Source organism: Mercenaria mercenaria, chromosome 13 (genome assembly GCF_021730395.1).
Source record: "Mercenaria mercenaria strain notata chromosome 13, MADL_Memer_1, whole genome shotgun sequence".
NCBI classification, from domain to species: Eukaryota; Metazoa; Mollusca; class Bivalvia; order Venerida; family Veneridae; genus Mercenaria; species Mercenaria mercenaria.
The window spans coordinates 64,267,526-64,289,737 of NC_069373.1; the positions used below are offsets into that span (position 1 = coordinate 64,267,526).

A 22,212-nucleotide genomic window follows, 5' to 3' on the forward strand; every position below is an offset into this window, starting at 1 on the left:
GACAACCTTGTGTGCTATTTTGTGTACGGTATGACAACCTTGTCTGCTATTTCTACCCCTCCCGACAACAAAGTTGTAAGAGGGGGGGGGGTATACTGGTTTCAGGTTGTCTGTCTGTCTGTCCGTCCGTCTGTCTGTCTGTTTGTCTGTCCGTCTGTCCGTAGACGCAATTTTGTGCGCACCATCTCTCCTTATCCCCTTGACAGAATTTAATGAAACTTCACACAAGTGATCAGTACTTACAGTAGTTGTGCATGGGGCATGTTAGGTTCTTTTAGAAAAAAAATTTTGCAGAGTTATGGGACTTTGTTTTTTTGTTACTATACTATATACATAGACACAATCTTGTGCGCACCATCTCTCCTCATCCCCTTGACACAATTTAATGAAACTTCACATAAGTGATCAGTAACAACAGTAGTTGTGCATGGGGCATGTTAGGTTCTTTCAGAAAAAAAATTTTGCAGAGTTATGGGACTTTGTTTTTTTTTTGTTACTATACTTAGTATACATAGACACAATCTTGTGCGCACCATCTCTCTTCATCTCCTTGACACAATTTAATGAAACTTCACACAAGTGATCAGTAACAACAGTAGTTGTGCATGGGGCATGTTAGGTTCTTTCAGCGACAAAAATTGCAGAGTTATGGGACTTTGTTTCTTGTTAACATACTATGGGACTTTGTTTCTTGTTAACATACTATGTACATACAGTCTGCATATGCAATCTTGTGCGTGCCTAATCTACCAAACCCTTACACACAATTTAATGAAACTTCACACAAGTGATCAGTACCAACCCTAGTTGTGCATGGTGCATGTTACATCCTTTTAGATAAATATTCTGCATAGTTATAGGACTTTGTTTTTTGTTACTATACTGTATACATACAGTCGATATACATACAGTCCACAAGTTATGCAATCTTGTGTGCGTCAAATTGCAATGTACTGTGTCAGTGCATGCGGGGGGTACATTCATCACCTTTAGTGACAGCTCTAGTTTGAGTACGGTATGACAACCTTGTCTGCTATTTTGTGTACGGTATGACAGCCTTGTCTGCTATTTTGTGTACGGTATGAAATTCTCTTCTGCTATTTTGAGTACGGTATGACATCCTTGTCTGCTATTTTGAGTACGGTATGACAACCTTGTGTGCTATTTTGTGTACGGTATGACAACCTTGTGTGCTATTTGTGTACGGTATGACAACCTTGTGTGTTATTTTGTGTACGGTATGACAACCTTGTCTGCTATTTTGTGTACGGTATTACGATCTTGTCTGTTATTTTGTGTACGGTATGATAACCTTGTCTGCTATTTTGTGTACGGTATTACGATCTTGTCTGTTATTTTGTGTACGGTATGATATTCTTGTCTGCTATTTTGTGTACGGTATTACGATCTTGTCTGTTATTTTGTGTACGGTATGACAACCTTGTCTGCTATTTTGTGTACGGTATGATATTCTTGTCTGCTATTTTGTGTAAGGTATGACAACCTTGTCTGCTATTTTGTGTACGGTAGGATATTCTTGTCTGCTATTTTGTGTAAGGTATGACAAAGTTGTCTGCTATTTTTTGTACAGTATGACAACCTTGTGTGCTATTTTGTGTACGGTATGACAACCTTGTGTGCTAATTGTGTACAATATGACAACTTTGTGTGCTATTTTGCGTATGGTATGACATTCTTGTCTGCTATTTTGTGTACGGTATTACGATCATGTCTACTATTTTGTGTACGGTATGATAACCTTGTCTGCTATTTTGTGTACGGTATGAGAACCTTGTCTGCTATTTTGGTTACGGTATGACAACCTTGTCTGTTATTTTGTGTACGGTATGATAACCTTGTGTGCTATTTTGTGTACGGTATGCCAACCTTGTCTGCTATTTTGTGTACGGTATGACAACCTTGTGTGCTATTTTGTGTAGGGTATGACAACCTTGTCTGCTTTTTGTGTACAGTATGCCAACCTTGTCTGCTATTTTGTGTACGGTATGATAACCTTGTCTGCTATGACAACCTTGTCTGCTATTTTGTGTACGGTACGATATTCTTGTCTGCTATTTTGAGTACGGTACGACATCCTTGTCTGCTATTTTGAGTACGGTATGACAACTTTGTGTGCTATTTTGTGTACGGTATGATTACCTTGTCTGCTATTTTGTGTACGGTATGATAACCTTGTCTGCTATTTTGTGTACGGTATGACAACCTTGTCTGCTATTTTGTGTACGGTATGATATTCTTGTCTGCTATTTTGTGTACGGTATGCCAACCTTGTGTGCTATTTTGTGTACGGAATAACAACCTTGTGTGCTATTTTGTGTACGGTATGACAACCTTGTCTGCTTTTTGTGTACGGTATGCCAACCTTGTCTGCTATTTTGTGTACGGTATGACAACCTTGTCTGCTATGATAACCTTGTCTGCTATTTTGTGTACGGTACGATATTCTTGTCTGCTATTTTGAGTACGGTACGACATCCTTGTCTGCTATTTTGAGTACGGTATGACAACCTTGTCTGCTATTTTGTGTACTGTATGACAACCTTGTGTGCTATTTTGTGTACGGTATGACAACCTTGTCTGCTATTTTGTGTACGGTATTACGATCTTGTCTGTTATTTTGTGTACGGTATGACAACCTTGTCTGCTATTTTGTGTACGGTATTACGATCTTGTCTGTTATTTTGTGTACGGTATTACGACATTGTCTGTTATTTTGTGTACGGTATGACAACCTTGTCTGCTATTTTGTGTACTGTATGACAACCTTGTCTGTTATTTTGTGTACGGTATGACAACCTTGTCTGCTATTTTGTGTACGGTATTACGACATTGTCTGTTATTTTAAGTAAGGTATGACAACCTTGTCTGCTATTTTGTGTACTGTATTACGATCTTGTCTGTTATTTTGTGTACGGTATGACAACCTTGTGTGCTATTTTGTGTACGGTATGGCAACCTTGTGTGCTATATTGTGTACGGTATTACGATCTTGTCTGCTATTTTGAGTTCGGTATGACAACCATGTGTGCTATTTGTGTACGGTATGACAACCTTGTCTGCTATTTTGTGTACGGTATGACAACCTTGTCTGCTATTTTGTGTACGGTATGACAACCTTGTCTGCTATTTTGTGTACGGTATTACGACATTGTCTGTTATTTTGTGTACGGTATGACAACCTAGTCTGTTATTTTATGACCGGTATGACGACTTTTCTGATATTCTGATATTTTATGTTCGGTATGATAACCTTGTTTGATATTTCATTACAGTATAATTATATTGTCTGCCATTTTTTGTACGATATGATAACATTGTCTCATTTTTCATGTACAGTATGATAACCTTGCCTGATATTTCATGTACGGTATGATACTTTGTTTACTATTTTATGTGCTGTTACACTATAGATAGTTGATATGCCATTAAGCCTGTTGTGTTATGATTTGCGGTGTTTAGATTTTGTTTGTTTTGTTATCAATGTTTCCATTGGTACTCCCATCTTTTAGGTAATGGACCCATAATGACCCTCGGTAATTTCCGTGCAATATTGTATTTTCCGTATCTTACTTCGGCATTCTTCGGCGGTCACACATGGATTTTCGTACCGTCGGGAAATGTCGAAATTGCAGATGTAGACTATTTCATGGAACGGACATTGGCGTTGTAATTAAGGGTCCATTACTTAAATTTTTACAGGGAAAGACGTCATGTGGTGTATGACATACTTCTTCAACTCTTACATTTTTAATGTTTAAAACTTTTAAACACAATTAAGATCAGAAAAATAATAAATATTAATAAAAAGTAAGCGACAATACTTATTTTCCATAACTATTCTTGCTAAGATATAAGTATATTCCTCTGTAGATCTAGCACAGGAATTTAAAACACTAGTATATTTCGACATATCCGAGAACTGTGTACGGAATGTGACGGCACTAGTATCACCCAAGCTGACAGATAATTTTACCAAGTTGCATACTCTGGATCTAAGATGTAACAGGATATCTCAACTGCCTGTCGATATGTGGAAGGTAACATGTCATTATAAAATTCATAGTCCGCTTAAGTACCGCCATGATGATATATACACCTCCACCTTATGAATGCAGTATCAACAGTATTTAAGGTGTCGGCCCAGTATTATAATCATTCATCCTTCCTTGGTTTGATATATAGACGAACAAACGTTTTTTTTTACACGAATCGTGAATTAATTTCTCAAAACAATTACAGCAATGGCGGCTCTGTATTTTTAAAGTTTTAACACTATCCAAGTCATTCAAGACCAGCAACTGTCATGTACGATGAACATTTTTGTTAAACTGCAGTGTTTATAATCACTGTCCGCATTTTCATCAGCATCTGTTAGGGTCAGCTTGTCTGGAGTACTTTTTTAATCCTTCTGCACATAAATGTAGTTTTGCAAAAAAACCAGACAAAATAGCTGTTAAAGACACAAGAAATGATTCAATGTCAGTAAATACATTTGAAATGTAACCAGTCAAAATAGGGATGACTTAAAACTGGAGACTTCACGACTTCAAAGAAATTCTTCAGATGATGCAACTACCCGGAAAACACCTTAAGTAATATGATAGTGATTCAATAGCTACAATTTATACACACTTTCATGTTTGGTTGCATAACCTATCATAATATGCATTGCATAATTTTTATAATGTTTGATAGTCAGCCTTCGTGTTATGCGACCACTTAATTCAATACGTGTTGAATTGCATCAGACCATTTCTGCCATGTTTTAAGACAATAATCCGAAAACATAAGTTTATATTTTTGAAAACAAGTACTAGAAGGTGCGCTCTATACAGCTTTTATTGTTTGCAGAATTTGCCAAACTTACAAACACTAGATGCGTCAGAAAATGAGTTAGAAACGTTTCCTGACACACTGTTACAGTGCAAAAAGCTTGAAGAACTAAGATTAGGCTTTAACAAGGTAAGGTATACTTACTTCATTTTGATAAAAAAGATGTAAACTGTCATAGCATTATTGAATAATATGAGTTGTCGAATGTGAATGTAATATGGTTTCTGTACGTTGTTTAATATATATAATACTGTTGCTTAAAATGTTTTATTTCGTTAATTGATTAAATTATACTTTTGCTGTGTATTCTTTCGTCTGAAATTGAACTAAGCTGATATAGGTCCATTTATGACTAGGCAAACACCCTTCAATAACGTAAACAAGGTAACTACATATCTTAACAGAAAACGAAAGCGTATGACAACACAGATTAATTTCTACGTTCTGCTGGCAGATTGTATATATCAGGTTATAAATATTAACACAACATGCCCTTGAACATAAATTAGATCTAATTTAAACATGTTTTTGCAGTGAATTGTATGCTTTTTAAAGAGAAAGTCATTTGTTTCATTTAAAACAGATACAAATTGTGACTTTGACATATTTCAACACATCATTGAAGAAACTGTATCTGACAAAAAATCAGTTAAAGGAGCTACCAGACGAAATTGGTAGATACTTGCACAACGTTCATGAACTGCACCTATCTCAGTAAGTACATTTTGAGAAATCTAACAGAAGGCAGTGGTAGGTACTTGTATAACGTTCATGAACTGTGCCTATCTCAGTAAGTACATTTTGAGAAGTCTAACAGAAGGCAGTGGTAGGTACTTGTATAACGTTCATGAACTGTGCCTATCTCAGTAAGTACATTTTGAGAAGTCTAACAGAAGGCAGTGGTAGGTACTTGTATAACGTTCATGAACTGCACCTATCTCAATAAGTTTATTTTGAGAAGTCTAACAGAAGGCAGTGGTAGATACTTGCACAACGTTCATGAACTGCGCCTATCTCAGTAAGTACGTTTTGAGAAGTCTAACAGAAGGCAGTGGTAGGTACTTGTATAACGTTCAAGAACTGCGCCTATCTCAGTAAGTACGTTTTGAGAAGTCTAACAGAAGGCAGTGGTAGGTACTTGTATAACGTTCAAGAACTGCGCCTATCTCAGTAAGTACGTTTTGAGAAGTCTAACAGAAGGCAGTGGTAGGTACTTGTATAACGTTCATGAACTGCGCCTGTCTCAGTAAGTACATTTTGAGAAGTCTAACAGAAGGCAGTGGTAGGTACTTGTATAACGTTCATGAACTGCACCTGTCTCAGTAAGTACATTTTGAGAAGTCTAACAGAAGGCAGTGGTAGGTACTTGTATAACGTTCATGAACTGCACCTGTCTCAGTAAGTACATTTTGAGAAGTCTAACAGAAGGCAGTGGTAGGTACTTGTATAACGTTCATGAACTGCACCTGTCTCAGTAAGTACATTTTGAGAAGTCTAACAGAAGGCAGTGGTAGGTACTTGTATAACGTTCATGAACTGCACCTATCTCAGTAAGTACATTTTGAGAATGAAAACAGTAGGAATTAGAAGAGAGTTGCATAACGTTTATAAACATAACTTAAGCATGTTAATTTCTGTTTGCATAGATAATGTTTAGTGACTTGATTGCCCGGATAATGTTTAGTAAATTCATTTTTTGTACAATGATATTTAAGAAATAATTTATAGGAAAAGAGTGTTTTAATACTATTTATATACGATGGGCGTTTATACGTCGGGCGTAATAATTTCACGAGGTCGCAACCCGAGTGAAATTATTTGTACGACGTATTACCGCCCGAGTGTATAAATAGTGTTAAAACACGGTTCTAATATGCCCTTAATCTAAAACAGTAGATAAAATATTATAGCGCTCTTTCTTGGTCGCAACAAAAACATTGACTACACCGCACGTTAACGTGACGTCATTGTAGCGTAAGAGTGTTTTAACGGATAAAAACATATTAGAATTTGGCATAATCTTAACTTTTCATAGATTTTGTTCTTAACAGAACTGGCTATTTCTATGTAAAATATGTTTTGTTCTCCAATGACACGTTGCTTATATCTCCACAGTACGGCGGTTTTATGTTGTTACTGGACACCATATTATACCTAACCCTTGAAACCTTCTATTTCACAGGAATGATCTGATAGCTTTGCCAGATACCTCTATCGGGCTCCAGAAACTGCAGACACTTGACCTGTCTCATAACCAGATTGACTGTGTACCTGACGAGTGTCTTTTATCATGTACGAAGCTAGAGACCTTGGATCTCTCATACAACATTCTTAGTATGTGTGTTCGTTTGCTATACGTTTTCTGCAATAAATATATTGTTGTTGTGATTTATAGTTGGCTGTCCTGGTGTTGTGTTAAAACATTGTATTGTGTCATAAGGAAATGCAAACAGACGTTAATTACTTTATGCGAGGACAGTATCAAATACTGTTGCTTATAAACTATTTTTATACTTTTGTCGTTGTTTACTAGTATTGTAACAAAAACAATATTCGGAATTTATTCAGAGCTGTATTAAAACCATTTTATGACAAAATTACAAAGTTAGGCGCATCTGACAAAGCAAAAAAAATGTCATAATTTCGTGCAGTGTTTTAATTAGTGCACGTTCATATTAAATATTACACTTGATTTTATAATTCATAGCACGCCTCCCTGATGAGAAATATGCAGAAAAGCTCTCAAGTCTGGCTAAACTGAAACTTCGACATAACCACCTAGCTGAAAAGGAACCTTTTTACATACCAAGATTCATTCTTCAATTACCAAGGTAATAATTAATTTCCATAACACTGCCTTAAATTTGAAAACTAGAATTTTGCATACCGTTATGGGTTTTGTCGATCATAAACGCTGTCACAGTAGAAAAATACCAAAGTAGCCTACATATAAGCAAAGAAGAAATGTCGGCCATAACTTGGAAATATATGTCATATTGTGACATTTTGAGCACCTATTTCTGAAGTTATAGCACACAAACATACTTAAGTTACTTTCGTTTGCAGTTTTTAATTATTTCTTGGTATATAAATGTTAATTTTCAGCCGTGAACAAAGAATTTAGAATAAAATCAAGCACTTAGTTTTACTTATAGCCAATGCACAACCCATGTTCCTGTTTTACTCTTACGTCTGAATGTACCAATTGTTACTTTAAATACTAAAAGTAACAGGAAATAAACCGGGAACTGGTAACAACAACAAACTTAATTTTGAAAAGTAACCATTTAAATACCTTGACAATTTTAATAAGCCGTAAAGTCTTATTCAAATATGCAAGAATAGCCTAAATTCTGTCCAGGTCAAATTATTCATTCCAAATTTCACACAGAATCCAAACTGCATTAAGAATATCTAAAGAATATTATTTCCTGCTTTAAAGATAATTTTTTAAACAATGTTAATGTAAACCTACTAAATTTTAAATGTTCAGACCGATAATATTTTGTTAAGAAATATAAGAGAGTGTTTCAGTAAGACCGTGCTTGCTGTGTCCCCAGACAGCCTCCTATTAAAGCATCATGGAAGATTCCAGCACTTTTATGTATAACCAAAAACAAAAAAGAAGATTCTGGAAAACCCAGAAAATATCAGACTTTAAAATAATGTTAACAACCTAATTATTAGCCTTCTGGAAACTATAGAACATAAATAACTTATTGCCACATGATGTCACAAAACTAGGACAGGTTTTACAGTAAATAATGAGGCATTAATATGAAAAAAAATAAGAGTGGCATAATGTAGAATGATATATACAGAATGTTCCGTAGCGATGAAAGCAAGTGCAGTTTTGAAAAATGTATGCTTTAGATTTCGACGTCCTTTGTATTGGTGTAGTATGATTTGGTTTTGTTTTGTTTCGGTCAATATTATTTTTAATGGTTTCCTATGATCTATTTTTGTATCCCTTGGTCAGTCATATAACTTATTGATTTAATGTCGATTTTCATATATTGGAAATTTACAGTCAAAAACATGCACGAGAAATGATGTGATTAAGTTAGGATTTATTTTTGATATTTGAATTAATCACCAAACCGTTACAGATTTTCATGAAATCGTCTACATTTGTCATACATCAACGACAGGGATGTTGCACATCTCTCTTGAACAGACTGAATCAAACCGAGTCTGTTATTATGTTGTTTGGTTTGCAATATATGTCTCCGAGGGATCTTTTCACTGATTTTATTCGACAGTACATGTAACCATATTTATTTGTCGCTAAAATAGCTAAAGAAATTTAGACATTGTATTATGCCTATAGTTCTTCAGTTATGTATCGAAAATCATTTAAGCGCATACATTGGTAATGAACTGAAGGGTGATCAGAAACATAATTTATTATGACGTTTTGGTAAATCATAAAGACCGGCTAACTTGAAAAACTGTACATACAATATTATTTGTGTCCGAACGCTCAAAACTTATGCATTCAATATGTGTCTAAAGGCAACCGTGCTCTGGATAATTCGCAAACACTCATGCACGCTTCTTTCTTTCCAATACAATTTAGCTTGAGGACCATAGACATCAGTGAAAACCAGTTGACGGGATTTCCTTCACTGTCCAACTGGAAGACACAAACTATGAAGGATTTTATTGCATCGAAAAACAATATCACAAAGGTAAGTTATTACTAATAAGTAAGGATTATGCCATGATTTTAAGCAAGGAACAATTATTTAAGGAATTGTGTCATTTGAAAACATCAATAAACAGATAGACAAGCATTTATAATGTTTGTAGGTTTAAATGCATATTGAGTGGTATTTGTTTTTCCAATTAGTGGCTTCGTCAACTAAACCAGTAGTGCAAAGACGTTTGCAGTAGCTTTAGTTTATGAAATGGCTACAGACATACGGTTATAAATGAACAGCATTATTTTTCATTCCAGCTCAGCTTGGAAGACTCCAAAGTTTGGTCGAAGCTAGAAAAACTGCACGTGTCCCATAATAAGTTAAAAATGGTAAAACACTATGTTGAATTTATTAGAATCTGACTGCATTCTTTTCCCTTGATAAAGACAAAATTCGTAGTAACCAAAGGGAATATCGGGGAAAAAACAACAAAAAAACAAAGGCGAAATATTGAATACGGTGTACATATTCTAATTAGAGTATAAAATAACTTTTTAATTGATAAATTGAGGTATATTTTACCAGTTCATTGATGTTTGTCGTCCTTCCTATTCAACCATCTTTATTTGCATTAGACACAGCCGATAGGGTTATTGTGATTTGATGGTGCACTCTTGGAACTATACTTTTCTACGTGATCTCTGCCCTCATTTGCTTGACAAAGTCACTCTCAGTACTTAAGCCTTTCTCGTTTAAAGTATATAGAATTAACGGTCTTGTCTTTATCATTGAGTGATTGCGCCCTATGGCACTATAATCTGGTTAAACATTGTCTTATTACTAGTGCGACAGTTTAAATGTAGTGTTCTGGATTCATTATTTCTATGAACTTTATCATTTCCTGGATATTTAAATATATTACGTGTCTAAAGTTTTTTCTGAATCTCAGTTACCGAAGGAGATTGGGCAGTTCACGTCCCTGACATCGCTAGATTTCAGTCATAACAAAGATATTACGTCACTTCCGGACGAGCTTGGTAGATGCTCCAAAATATATGAGGTAAATGTTTGAATGTTTTACATTTCCATATTTGGTAAAACTGCCACAGAAACCAGACAGAAGGGAAGGGGAGGAGTATTGAAAACGGTATAATTTAAAGTTGTACACACAAAGAAAATAAGGTATTTGGTTACCTATTGCAAAAGTACACAGATATTTTTCGTTACGATTAATGTTTAAAAAATTTGAACACTTTATATAACGAAGTGAAGACATTTATTTATGTAATTGAATATTCTTGTGTCCTTATAGATGCCAATAGATGGACTGGACTTGGATATTAGTAGAACTGTAACAGGACGAAGAGTTAAAGACATTATCAGTTACCTACATAACAGATTAAAAAAGGTATCCTGTTTAATTAAAGCAAGCAGATTATAACTTACTTTTTCAGTGTGCTTTACATGTACATTTTGAATAATCTTACTCTTTGCTTCACAGTGGATATCATCTTATTTTGACATATTTCTGTTGATTTTCGGCGAAGTTTATATTATGTTTCTCATACCTAGTTAAAGAGCTATTCATTTCTCATTCCTTTCTTGGATACAACATAAACGCTCGAGAAAATGAAGAAGTTCGGAACATCTTATAGAACTGTCTTTGACCTAAGCAGGTGTTTAGTTCAAAAGTGTTCAGAGTTTGATATTTTACTTCTTCAGGCACAGCGATATTATCGTATGAAATTGATGGTGGTTGGATATGGCGGGAGGGGTAAGACAACTTTGTTGAAGACTCTGATGAAGGAAAAGATGAAGAAGAAGGAGAACAGACCGACAGTTGGTGTTGTTGTCAAGGATTGGGTGTATGATCTTTACTTATCTGATCAACAGAATAATATTGAATATCTGGAGCTATATCTAAACATTCGCATTTTTTATTTTTCATATTGCTTTAGCAGAATTTAGTTAATACACCAGACATTGAGAAATCACACTTGTAGTACAAATTGTCTTAATCTGTTTATTTGTAGTGTTCCATAGTAATCTAGTAAAATATGCATTACATTACTAATTTTAGTAAATGATAAACAATAGTTTTGTTGATGCGCTTAAAGGAATGTACAGAAAGTGAGTTCCTAAAATCTTACACGGTTGATGATTGATTTAATCAATTTTCTTAAGGAATTGTGTCGTTAAAATCTACATACAGCATGGTTACGAAACGCATTGTATTAAGATCGGTGAAAATCGAGTCGCAGCTTCAAATATTAGCAGTTTTGCAAATTAATATGTACTGTAACTAATTTGATTTGTTTCACACTCTAGGTACATAATGTATGACAGAAGATCAAATGATGACGGCATTAGACTGTTCAGTTCGGGGAGAAGGGTACAAGTTACACTGAATACTTGGGACTTTGCCGGTCAAGAGGACTTCTACAGCACCCATAACTGTTATCTGTCAAACAGGGCAGTTTATTTAGTGAGTATTGTCTTCAGTTACTTATTCTACAGCACTCATAACTGTTATCTGCCTAACAGGGCAGTTTTTTAGTGAGTATTATTTCAGTTACCTATTTTACAGCACTCATAACTTTATCTGTCTAACCGGGCAGTTTATTTCGTGTGTATATCGTAAGTAACTTTATTCTACAGCACTCATAACTTTTATCTGTCTAACCGGGCAGTTTATTTAGTTAATATTATCTTCAGTTAATTACTCCATCTTTGACAATTCTGACATATCTGTTGCTTTTAAACAGTCCACTTATTTCCTATTCAGTGTAAAAAAAACACAATAGGATATACTGAGTAGTTTGAAGTGTAACTGTCATTGACTGACAGGATAACTAAATTATTTTTTCCGAACTTACAAGTTGACAATAAGTAGAAACTTACCTGTGTTTGACCTTAAAATACATACATGTGTTGTGACATGATTCTATTGTATTTCAGTTTTAAAACCTCTTAATTCATATAGGTATGCTTGTGTGCAGGCATCTATTTGCAGTATGTTTTGTTTTAATGCTTGCTAGTAGTATATTGCTATAAATTGCTGTGTTTCTTTGCAAGTTCAGTGATTGTTGCATTAAAATATTTCATAAAATTGTGTAAACGTTCAGACAAAAGGAACATGATATGTCTCTCATTCGCTTTGGAACATTTATCTTAATTAAATGAATTTCAGTATCAATAGAAACCTGTGATTGAAAATAGAAATATTCTTCGTATTTCATTTTCTGCTATGCTGACGCTTGTAATGATTCTTTTCTTAACGCCATTAGAATGATATAAATGTGTTAATGTACAGATATGTTGCTCTCGAATTTAACGTAGATTTGGAAAGAAATCATGAGTCGCTGTATACATATTGCATTGTTAAAGTGATAAATGTTATACTGTATTTATATTCATAGGTAGTGTTTGACCTACGGAAAGGTGTTAATGAATGTGAGATATTGAAGTCTTGGTTAGGAAGCATACGCTCTCGTGCACCGGGTTGTCCAGTATTTATTGTAGGAACCCACTTGGATAAACTTGATGGTAACGAAAGAAAGGGCTTTATGTAACTAGTATAACATATACGAGGCATACTATACCCTGCGTGTCTACCTTATTCCTCACAATTTTGATGAATATTGTGTACATAACTTTAAAGTGCGGAAATAAAGTTTTAGAAATATTCTAACACGACCTGCATATAACTACATACATGTAGATCAAAATCTGTCTCGGGTTATTTTGCAATAAACCACTCGCGTGCAATGACGTCATCCGATTCAGGTGCGTAGCACGGTCGTAAAAAGTAGTTACCATTTTTTCTAACACTGGCATACTATACCCTGCGTGTCTGCCTTATTCCTCACAATTTTGATGAATATTGTGTACATAACTTTAAAGTTCGGAAATAAAGTTTTAGAAATATTCTAACACGACCTGCATATAAACTACATACATGTAGAGCAAAATCTGTCTCGAGTTATTTTGCAATAAACCACTCGCGTGCAATGACGTCATCCGATTCAGGTGCGTAGCACGGTCGTAAAAAGTAGTTACCATTTTTTCTAACATTGTTGATACTAGAATGTCGTGTTAGAATCGAAATAATAAGTTCCCAAGTGTGATTTATCGTAGAATAACCCGAGTTTTTCGTTCTTATGCGAAACAATATATCACTCACGCATAATAACTCAAAACTCGGGTAATTCTACGATAAACCACGTTTGGGAACTTATTATTTCTTAATTAAAGCATACGTATTTCATGAGAAATTTTGTAAACCACAAATCTTATAAATTTTGTCCGTACTGTTTAAAATAGTCTTGGTACGTTGATAGTGTTATGTATAATTCGGTTTATTCAGACTTTTACAAAACTCCGGACTTTTATTTCAGAGGGAAACAGAGAAAAGAGAATTACACAGGTTACAGATATGTTGAGGGAAATCAACATCAAACCAGGTAAGTTTATGTCTGTGTGTTCGTTAACTTCTTACCTTGTTCAACTTTATTTTTTTAAAAAGGTTTTAGTATTTGTATGTCAGTTAATTCACGTTCTAGTGCTTCCTGAATTCTTTAAAGCCTGTTTCACCCCTACTTGCATTCTTACGAAGCGTTCTTATTATCTTCCGATCAGTACATGTAAAATAGAAAAAGTGGAAACTCCACAGGACGCTGAACACGACAAAAACAAAAAGGCGCAGGCTCGGTTTGATTGAGTCTGTTCATGGGCGGTAGTGGAAATGCATGCTACCGTCCACGCCCTCTAGCCCCGGGTTGAAAAAACCCTATCAAAACAGAAATACCTAAAACGAAACATATAAAATATATAGAATTGACGTAACGGGATACATATAAACAGTGGGTTTACATATTCATATTGCTAAGGTTGTCATGATTTCTATCTAGGTTTCCATATATGTATTTCCAAGTTTGTAATGGTGAAATTATTTCTATTCAAGTTCCCAGATTTATGTTACTACATTTGTAACGATTTCTGTCCAGGTTTTCCATATTTATATTAATAAGTTTCTAATGATATAATGGTTTCTGTGGATATACATTGTATTACTAAGTTTGTCATGATGGAATAATTTCTATCAAGGTTTTCCATATTTATAGTACTAAATTTGTATTGATGGAATGATATATATCCAGGTTTCCATTTTCATATCTGATTATTTCACTTAGTGTAATTATATAACGATTTCTATACAGGTTTCCTTGCTCTGTATTACTAAGTATGTAATGAGGTCCAGGGTTACGTATTTATATTTCTAAATTTTAATGATGTTATGCTTTCTATCCAGGTTTCTGTGTTTATTTTACTAAGTTTGTAATGGTGTTATGATTATATTTCAAGGTTTCCATGTTTCTATTACTAAGTTTGTAATTGTTTAATGATTATCTGTCAAGGTTTTCAATATTTATATTACTGAATTTATAATCATGTAATGACTTTTATCCAGGTTTCTGTGATATCTAATGATGTTTTTTTATATTGACATTAACAAGTATGTAATTATATAATGATTTCTACGCAGGTTTTCCAGATATCACGCATGTTTTCTTGGTAGATGCTTCATGTGACAATGAAGATATGGAAGATCTAAGAAAAGCCATTAAAACTGTTGTTGACCAGTATGTTTATAAATTTTAGAAAAGCCTTGAAGTATATTGAAAGTTTACCATAAAAGTGTTAAAAGTATACCAGTAAAATATTTTTCATGAATATTTTTTTTACTTCCTTTGCATATCCTTGAATTCGTACTTGGTGCAATAAAAATAAAATCAAACCAGTTTTATGTAAAGAAATAGGTTATAAATATGACCAAACGTTTTCCTAGATATAACATATCAGTAACCACTTTCATGCAGTATTGGGGAATGCAATTCAAAAGTAGTGTCTTGTTGATGTATATTAGTTTATTTGTGTTTAATTGGGCCTGTCTGTTTAAGTTATTGCCTAGCATCCGGCTTGAATAAATTTTGGTAGAAGGATTTATTCCAGTTTTCTGATGCGTGTCTGGTAGTTCCTCTGTTAACTATGACTGGGAGAGACATATTATTTTTGCCCTATCCGTCCGTCACACTTCATTTCCGCTCAATAACTGGAGAACCATTTGACCTAGAACCTACAAAGGGTGATAGGGCCTATGGAGTAGATGGCCTCTAATGTTTTGGGGTCACTCGACCAAAGGTCAAGGTCACAGGGGCCTGAACATGGAAAACCGTTTCCGATCAATTACTGACCTAAAATGTTGAAAGTACATAGGATGATTGGACATGCAGAGTAGATGACCTCTGTTGATCTTTGGGTCATTCTTTCCGAGGTCAAGGTCACAGGGACAGAGCAAGCGTTTCCGATTCATAACGAGAACCACTTGACCCAGAACATTGAAACGTCATGGGATGATTGGAAATGCCGAGGAGATGATCTCTATTGCATTTGGGTCACTAAGAATATCATCAGTGTCTCTTTAACTTTTGCTCCTGTCCCCTATTGACTTCTTGCCTGTTACTACTATGCTTTGTGTGAGAAATGTGCTTTTCTACCAAATCATCTTCTAGTAAAATATATTTTCCGATTGCTTTTAAATATTGTTAATATGGTATATTTTTGAAACAAAATATCTATTTCTGATATTTTAATTTCACGTACATAGCATAAACATAAAATTATGTAGATATGTTTTATGATCTGAGTAAAGAATTTAAAAATCAAATTTAATAGATTTCAGATTCGTGGAAAACGTGTGATGGGTGAGAAAATACCGGCCAGCTACGTTGTAAGTGTTTCTATACGTCAAACTCTCTCTTATCAAATTAATTAATTACAATAATAGTAGTTTTAAGGGCCGAGTGGCGGCGTAGAAGATTCCTCGTATTCTGAGTCGGTTTTCTTATATTTGCTTGGGACAAAGAAGTAATTCAATGTATATCCGTCACAGGATTAACGTTCCGCTTAGGCTAGTTCTAGGGGCATAAAGGTGTTGCACATTTCAGTAGCTGCTGTAAGCAGACTCGGTCAAACTATTCAGCTATCATTTGCTTTGTTCAATTCTTTGCTTCGAAATGAGCTTGTTACGGAGCTCATCATTTTGTACATAGTTTATAGACTAAATTGAACGGATCTACATAAATTTGGCTTATAATGCTATAATTCATTGAGAGAAAGCATTGTATCTTATGCAGCAATTAGCTGACTTGTTGTCGGAGAGAGCTAGATCTGAAGAATGTAAATATCCTGTGCTACAGTATAGGGAACTTTCTGACCTTGTTCACGCAAAGAAATTAGACTTAGACGACAACGAATTACAGCAGGTAAACTATTTAATTGTGTTTATTATCATTTTTTCTGCCCCCGAAGGGAGGCATATAGTTTTTGAACCGTCTGTCAGTCTGTCGGTCTGTCAGTCTGTCTGTCCGCAATTTTCGTGTCCGGTCCATATCTATGTCATCGATGGATGGATTTTTAAAAACTTGGCATGAATGTGTACCACAGTAAGACGACGTGTCGCGCGCAAGACCCAGGTCCGTACCTCAAAGGTCCTAAACTCTAACATCGGCTATAACTATTCATTCAAAGTGCCATCGGGGGCATGTTTCATCCTATGGAGACAGCTCTTGTTATTATTATTATCATTATCAAAACAGATTTATATAGCACCCTTCTCATTACACGTTCAAAGGTGCGTTACTTACATTATTAGCATTTCCTTTCATTTCGTCCTATTAATTGCTGTAGGAGATACTAGTAGTAAAAATAGTAAAACAAGTGTCAAAAGTTACAAGATGGAAATATCTCTCTCTCTTGGTAATGGAAAATGACATTTTGATGATCAAGAATATGGAAACAACATATGTAATTGTAAAACTGTTTGAATACATGAATTAGATATTTTGTGGAAATAACTGTTGCTACATCATAATTCAATTCATTGACAAAATAAGGATGAGGGCTGATAACGAAGTTTGGGTTGCACATATCTCTCAAGTATTTGATCAAGAGACATCAGACTAGCTGTGTACCTGGTTTAATATTATCAGTTGTTTTGTTTTCTTTACATTGCATTCCAAAACTGACCATTGATCTGATTTCATTAAAGTTGTTTCTGGTTTGTAGCACTTGTTAAGTTGACAGTTTTTCAGTTTCAATATTGATATTAAAATATAATTTTAAAAAACCCTTTCCGAACAAAGACAAGCTTCAGATGGTATTCATTTCACATGATAACCAGATTTTGTTCGCAATTAAATGAAGACACTTTTGTTTTTTAAGGCAGTTCAGTTCCTTCACGAATCTGGCGTTCTGTTACACTATGATGATGCATCCCTGAGGCTGAAGGATTATTATTTTATAGATCCAGGATGGTTGTGTCAGATGATGGCTCAAATAATTACTGTTCGCCAAATCAACCCTTTCATCAATACCGACGGGGTGAATAGAATTACAGTGTATTGTCAAATTGAACGCGCGTTTTATTCTGCCAGAGTCAAAGTCAAATAGAAAATAAAATTGCAGTAATATGTAAAAATGCGTTAAACATTATATAAATGATAGTATCAGTTATTCCTAGTTTATTTGAAAACAAAAGATCAGTTTGATCTGATGATTAAAATAGATATCTTAACACTTTGATCAATTTATGTAGCAACAGAAAAGAACTGGTCGAATGAGCCTGTTTGGATTATTTTTCTTCGTAAAACCCCTCAAGGGAGAAAAGAAAAGATGCATTAAATTTTATGAATTAGTATTTAAGGAAATAAAATACATTCATTGATTTTATGTAATATGTCTGTTAGTAAATGTTAATTACTCCTGACTTTATGCTTGTCGGCATTTTTTAATTAGTTGGTTTAAATACTGTAATAAGGCTTTAATGTATTTCTTTTTTAGATTTTGAAGAAAAGAGACGTTGATATTCTGTTCAAGGGAAGTACGAAATTTCCGCAGTACCTGATACCCCAGTACATAAAGCTGCTGGAAAAGTATGATTTTACTATCATTTTACTGTATAATTCTGCTTAAGGCCTTGGCAGCAGGTGTGAGAGGCGTTGCACATTTTATTACCTCCCATGAACAGACTTAGTCAAACTGAGTCTGCTGTTGTGTTGCTTCGTTGCATAATATGCTTCAAAAGGATCTTTCACAGATTTCATTACATGGTATTATTGTTATAGGCAACACTTTTAAAGTACAATGTATATACTATTACAAACGAATGGATTGATACATTGTCGGTGCCTTCTGATACTTTCTTCATGCTAAACGCTTAGATGTTGTTACTAGTGATGAGATGATTTGTTATTAATAGAGTAAACCATCCAATGGGAACAACTTCCACTTGTGTTATTATATCTTTATGGAGCACTTCCTCACTTTGTCAGTCGATTTCTTGGCCATACTGTCTGGAAGCTGAACAGTAATGCCAGTAATTGTTATGGTTTTGATATCATTTTTCAGGTTGGAAACAACACTTCTTTATTCTGACAGTCGATTTCTTGGACTTACTGTCTAGAAGTTTTACTATTTTGCCAGTAATCATTTTTGTATATCATTTTTCAGGTTGAAAATGACACTCCCAAACATGACAGTCGATTTCTCAAACTTTCTTGCCAGTAATTGTTTGGTTATATCATTTTTCAGGTTTGAGATAGCACTTCCGCATTCTGATACCGAACTACTGATACCCTCAAAACTTCCAAAAGCAAAACCAGTAATTCATCCACCTGGATTGAGTAAGTTTATGTTCGATTTTTCTTTTTCCTGTTTTGTACTTTCCTAAACACGATAAGAATATTTATTTGTTTAAGTATTGTACAAATTAATGCAATAAAACTTTGTGAGAATACGTATAGACAAAGATCGACACCGTAATATTGCACATCAAATTACCATCAATTTTATTTTAGTGTCAAGCTTTATTACAAGATATTTACTTGTATTTGACTAATAACCGTATTGGCCGTGATTTAGGTGTCATTACAAAATATGGGGATTTTATAAGAAACTTAAAAACATTGAATGTCAACTCCTCGTTTCAGATTTAATCCTGCAAATATATGACACATATATGAGTGATTGAGTTACCTAGTGTTTGTTTGCTTGTTATGGTTAAAGTACCGTTTTTCAAGAGTATTTCATTCCATTATTAGATTCTCTACAAGTACTAACCTGTTCTTCTCAAGTAACTGCCAACTTCTCTACATGAATGAATGATATAGGACGATTAATTCTGGGCACCCTATTCTGTCAAATCGTAACGGAGAATTGTGACTGAGAATAAAACTGACGGCCCCACGAGCCCTCTGATCTCTTACATTTTGATGCTACAAAGAGTAAATCGACCGTCAAAATTATAATCAAAGCAGAATTAACCGGCTGATTAGCTGATTATTCCCTTTAACAACAATTTAATTCCTCAATTAGTAGCAATGTGTTTCAGTGATTTTATACTTATGTGGTAAATAATGTTAATCGATTATTTCAGTTAAAATAAGTAGAATATACCGAATGCCACACGTTCCGATCGGTCTTTGGTTTCGCCTGATTGCACGAATGATATCTATGACAACACATATCGGCTTTCAGGTATATAATTTGTACTTTTGTTTAGAACACATTCGACGAATACTTCAGTTTTTGTTCGCTTCATGTAAGAAACAAATTTATGATGTAAACAGCAGTTGCTTGCCTGTAGGTCACAGCTTTTTGAGGAGTAATACCAAGAAAAAACCACCAATTTGGTCTTAGTGAACCATTTTTCATCCCTTGCACTGTATAATGTCAATATTACCAGAGAGAGAAAAATAATAGCCGAGACTGCCAGGTCGATGAAACATTGTTGGTTTTTTGAAGTCCTTACTATGAAATGTTCATGACTACAAAAATATGTTTCGTTATAATAACGGCGCCACAAGAATCTTCACAGTGTATACACATAAAGAAAATATGTATAGCATTATTTTGATTTCAAATATCAGATAAACAATAGCTTGTCTATGAGATAACTTTTCGACGAATAAATTTCGTTCTGAATCATGACCATGTAATTAAAAGGACACTTCTGTTTTCTTTCGAAAACTCTAAGATTTTGTTCCTGAAATCATTTTATAAAATGACATTAAACGTATAAAAAAGATTTTTTTTTATGATTCGTCGTACGAGAATTGACTGTATACCAGATGCAATATTTTTCATGAGTGGCTCAGGCAAGCTTTGACAGAAATGTTAGACAGAAATATAAATCTTGTGAACAAAACAAATTTTCTGTGTATTTAAAGTCAACAAATTTCTATACATGCGTAGCATTGTGATTTTGCTAAAATTTAAAATGTCAAGTTATATTTCCTTTACCGGCTTATTCGAAGGGACGTACATATTTATATTCCCATAAAACTGGCATTTTACCTTTTCAGTCAATAACAAACCTTGGTAAACCACAGAAAACGGTGTGTTGGAGGAAGGGGCTGTACATTTATTGGTCAGAGGTTCGTATGTTACATCGTCAAAAGTCAGTTTTCAAATGTTCTTTAAAATGTTACATGTACTTTATCATAAATGTTTGTTGTTTGTTCATTTACCAGTAATAATTGATTGTTCCCCGGCAAGTAACTTCTGAGAACTGACATGAATAGGAGGACAAATGATTGCCAACATATCTGTTGTCAATTCGTCATGTAGACCATTAAACCAGATACCTCTTGGATAGAGTATTTTATTAAACCTATAATATTATACATTAAATATGTATTTCATCCAAAGTTTTGGTTATTTTGATTTGTTTTAAATACTTTCCGTCACAGTATTTTTCTGCCTGTACTTCAAAGTTAAGTCCACAGTTATGGTAAACAGCGTACCATATTATTTACTGTCACAGTAATTACAATTGTTCGTTTTGCGTTTTCAGTTTGAATATTTTCTCCTAGATTCTTCAACGGACGCAGTTGAACAGATAGATTCAATTCATATAACAGTGCCTTCCTCGCGTCAGGGCTCAAGGTGATTTCTGTTTGTTTTTACTCTACTTTTATTGTTGAATCAATATTATGCAGTTACAAACGTTATAATTTTTCTACTGTATAAAAATGTATCGTGCTTATGGGTTAAAAAAAGCTCTTGGACTGTTTATACACGTATTTCCATTCGACTTCAGGGTCAATATGTAAATGACCTGGTTTATCGGAAGGGGATCTGACTGCGTTTTGTGTGCTTAAGTCTTGCGCATGGATTCTTTACTAAAACATTACAGTTTCTTTCCTATGAGAATTCCGAAACGAGCTTTCGGATATGAACTATATAAAACATGCAGCACCACATCTAACGAGCAGTTCACAAACGGTTTGTCGAAATAATTTGTTGACCTTTCATGTGGTTAATGAGATACACCCTGTAATCAGTCTATTTACCAAGAAGCTCAATTATTCCATCTGGAAGCAAAATAATTTAAACTAAATTAACAGAATCAATTGATTTACAGACTACTAGGGCAGATTGTGGACAGTCTTGATAACCTTATTGATGAGTGGTACCCAGGATTGACCTGCATTGATCCGATGATGGGACAGGAGGTTCTAGAAATACTGGCACCATGTAGTCAATGTAAAGGTAAAAATACAATAACGATGATATGTTAAAAAATTCAGTTATGCGATGGGAGACACATTAAGGCATGATGGATCATGAAAAATAGAAACCTGAATATAGATGT

The 22,212-nt window shown here is 34.4% G+C and overlaps 1 protein-coding gene across 5 annotated transcripts in view; it reads left to right on the top strand.

Annotated features, from left to right (window-relative positions):
- Nucleotides 1-22,212, top strand: part of LOC123530257 (leucine-rich repeat serine/threonine-protein kinase 2-like) — a 93,328-nt gene that overhangs the window by 56,377 nt on the left and 14,739 nt on the right. For all 5 annotated transcript variants that reach the window (XM_053522058.1, XM_053522061.1, XM_053522057.1 and 2 more), the window contains 23 exons: nt 3,892-4,058; nt 4,873-4,983; nt 5,438-5,568; nt 7,037-7,188; nt 7,562-7,685; nt 9,434-9,545; nt 9,815-9,886; nt 10,447-10,557; nt 10,810-10,905; nt 11,220-11,362; nt 11,826-11,982; nt 12,917-13,043; nt 13,895-13,960; nt 15,043-15,139; nt 16,233-16,287; nt 16,694-16,822; nt 17,781-17,939; nt 18,399-18,490; nt 19,149-19,240; nt 19,993-20,093; nt 20,921-20,992; nt 21,412-21,503; nt 21,982-22,109. In XM_053522058.1, the coding sequence (XP_053378033.1) occupies nt 3,892-4,058; nt 4,873-4,983; nt 5,438-5,568; nt 7,037-7,188; nt 7,562-7,685; nt 9,434-9,545; nt 9,815-9,886; nt 10,447-10,557; nt 10,810-10,905; nt 11,220-11,362; nt 11,826-11,982; nt 12,917-13,043; nt 13,895-13,960; nt 15,043-15,139; nt 16,233-16,287; nt 16,694-16,822; nt 17,781-17,939; nt 18,399-18,490; nt 19,149-19,240; nt 19,993-20,093; nt 20,921-20,992; nt 21,412-21,503; nt 21,982-22,109 (2,586 nt within the window). The remainder of the gene's footprint in view (nt 1-3,891; nt 4,059-4,872; nt 4,984-5,437; nt 5,569-7,036; nt 7,189-7,561; nt 7,686-9,433; nt 9,546-9,814; nt 9,887-10,446; nt 10,558-10,809; nt 10,906-11,219; nt 11,363-11,825; nt 11,983-12,916; nt 13,044-13,894; nt 13,961-15,042; nt 15,140-16,232; nt 16,288-16,693; nt 16,823-17,780; nt 17,940-18,398; nt 18,491-19,148; nt 19,241-19,992; nt 20,094-20,920; nt 20,993-21,411; nt 21,504-21,981; nt 22,110-22,212) is intronic.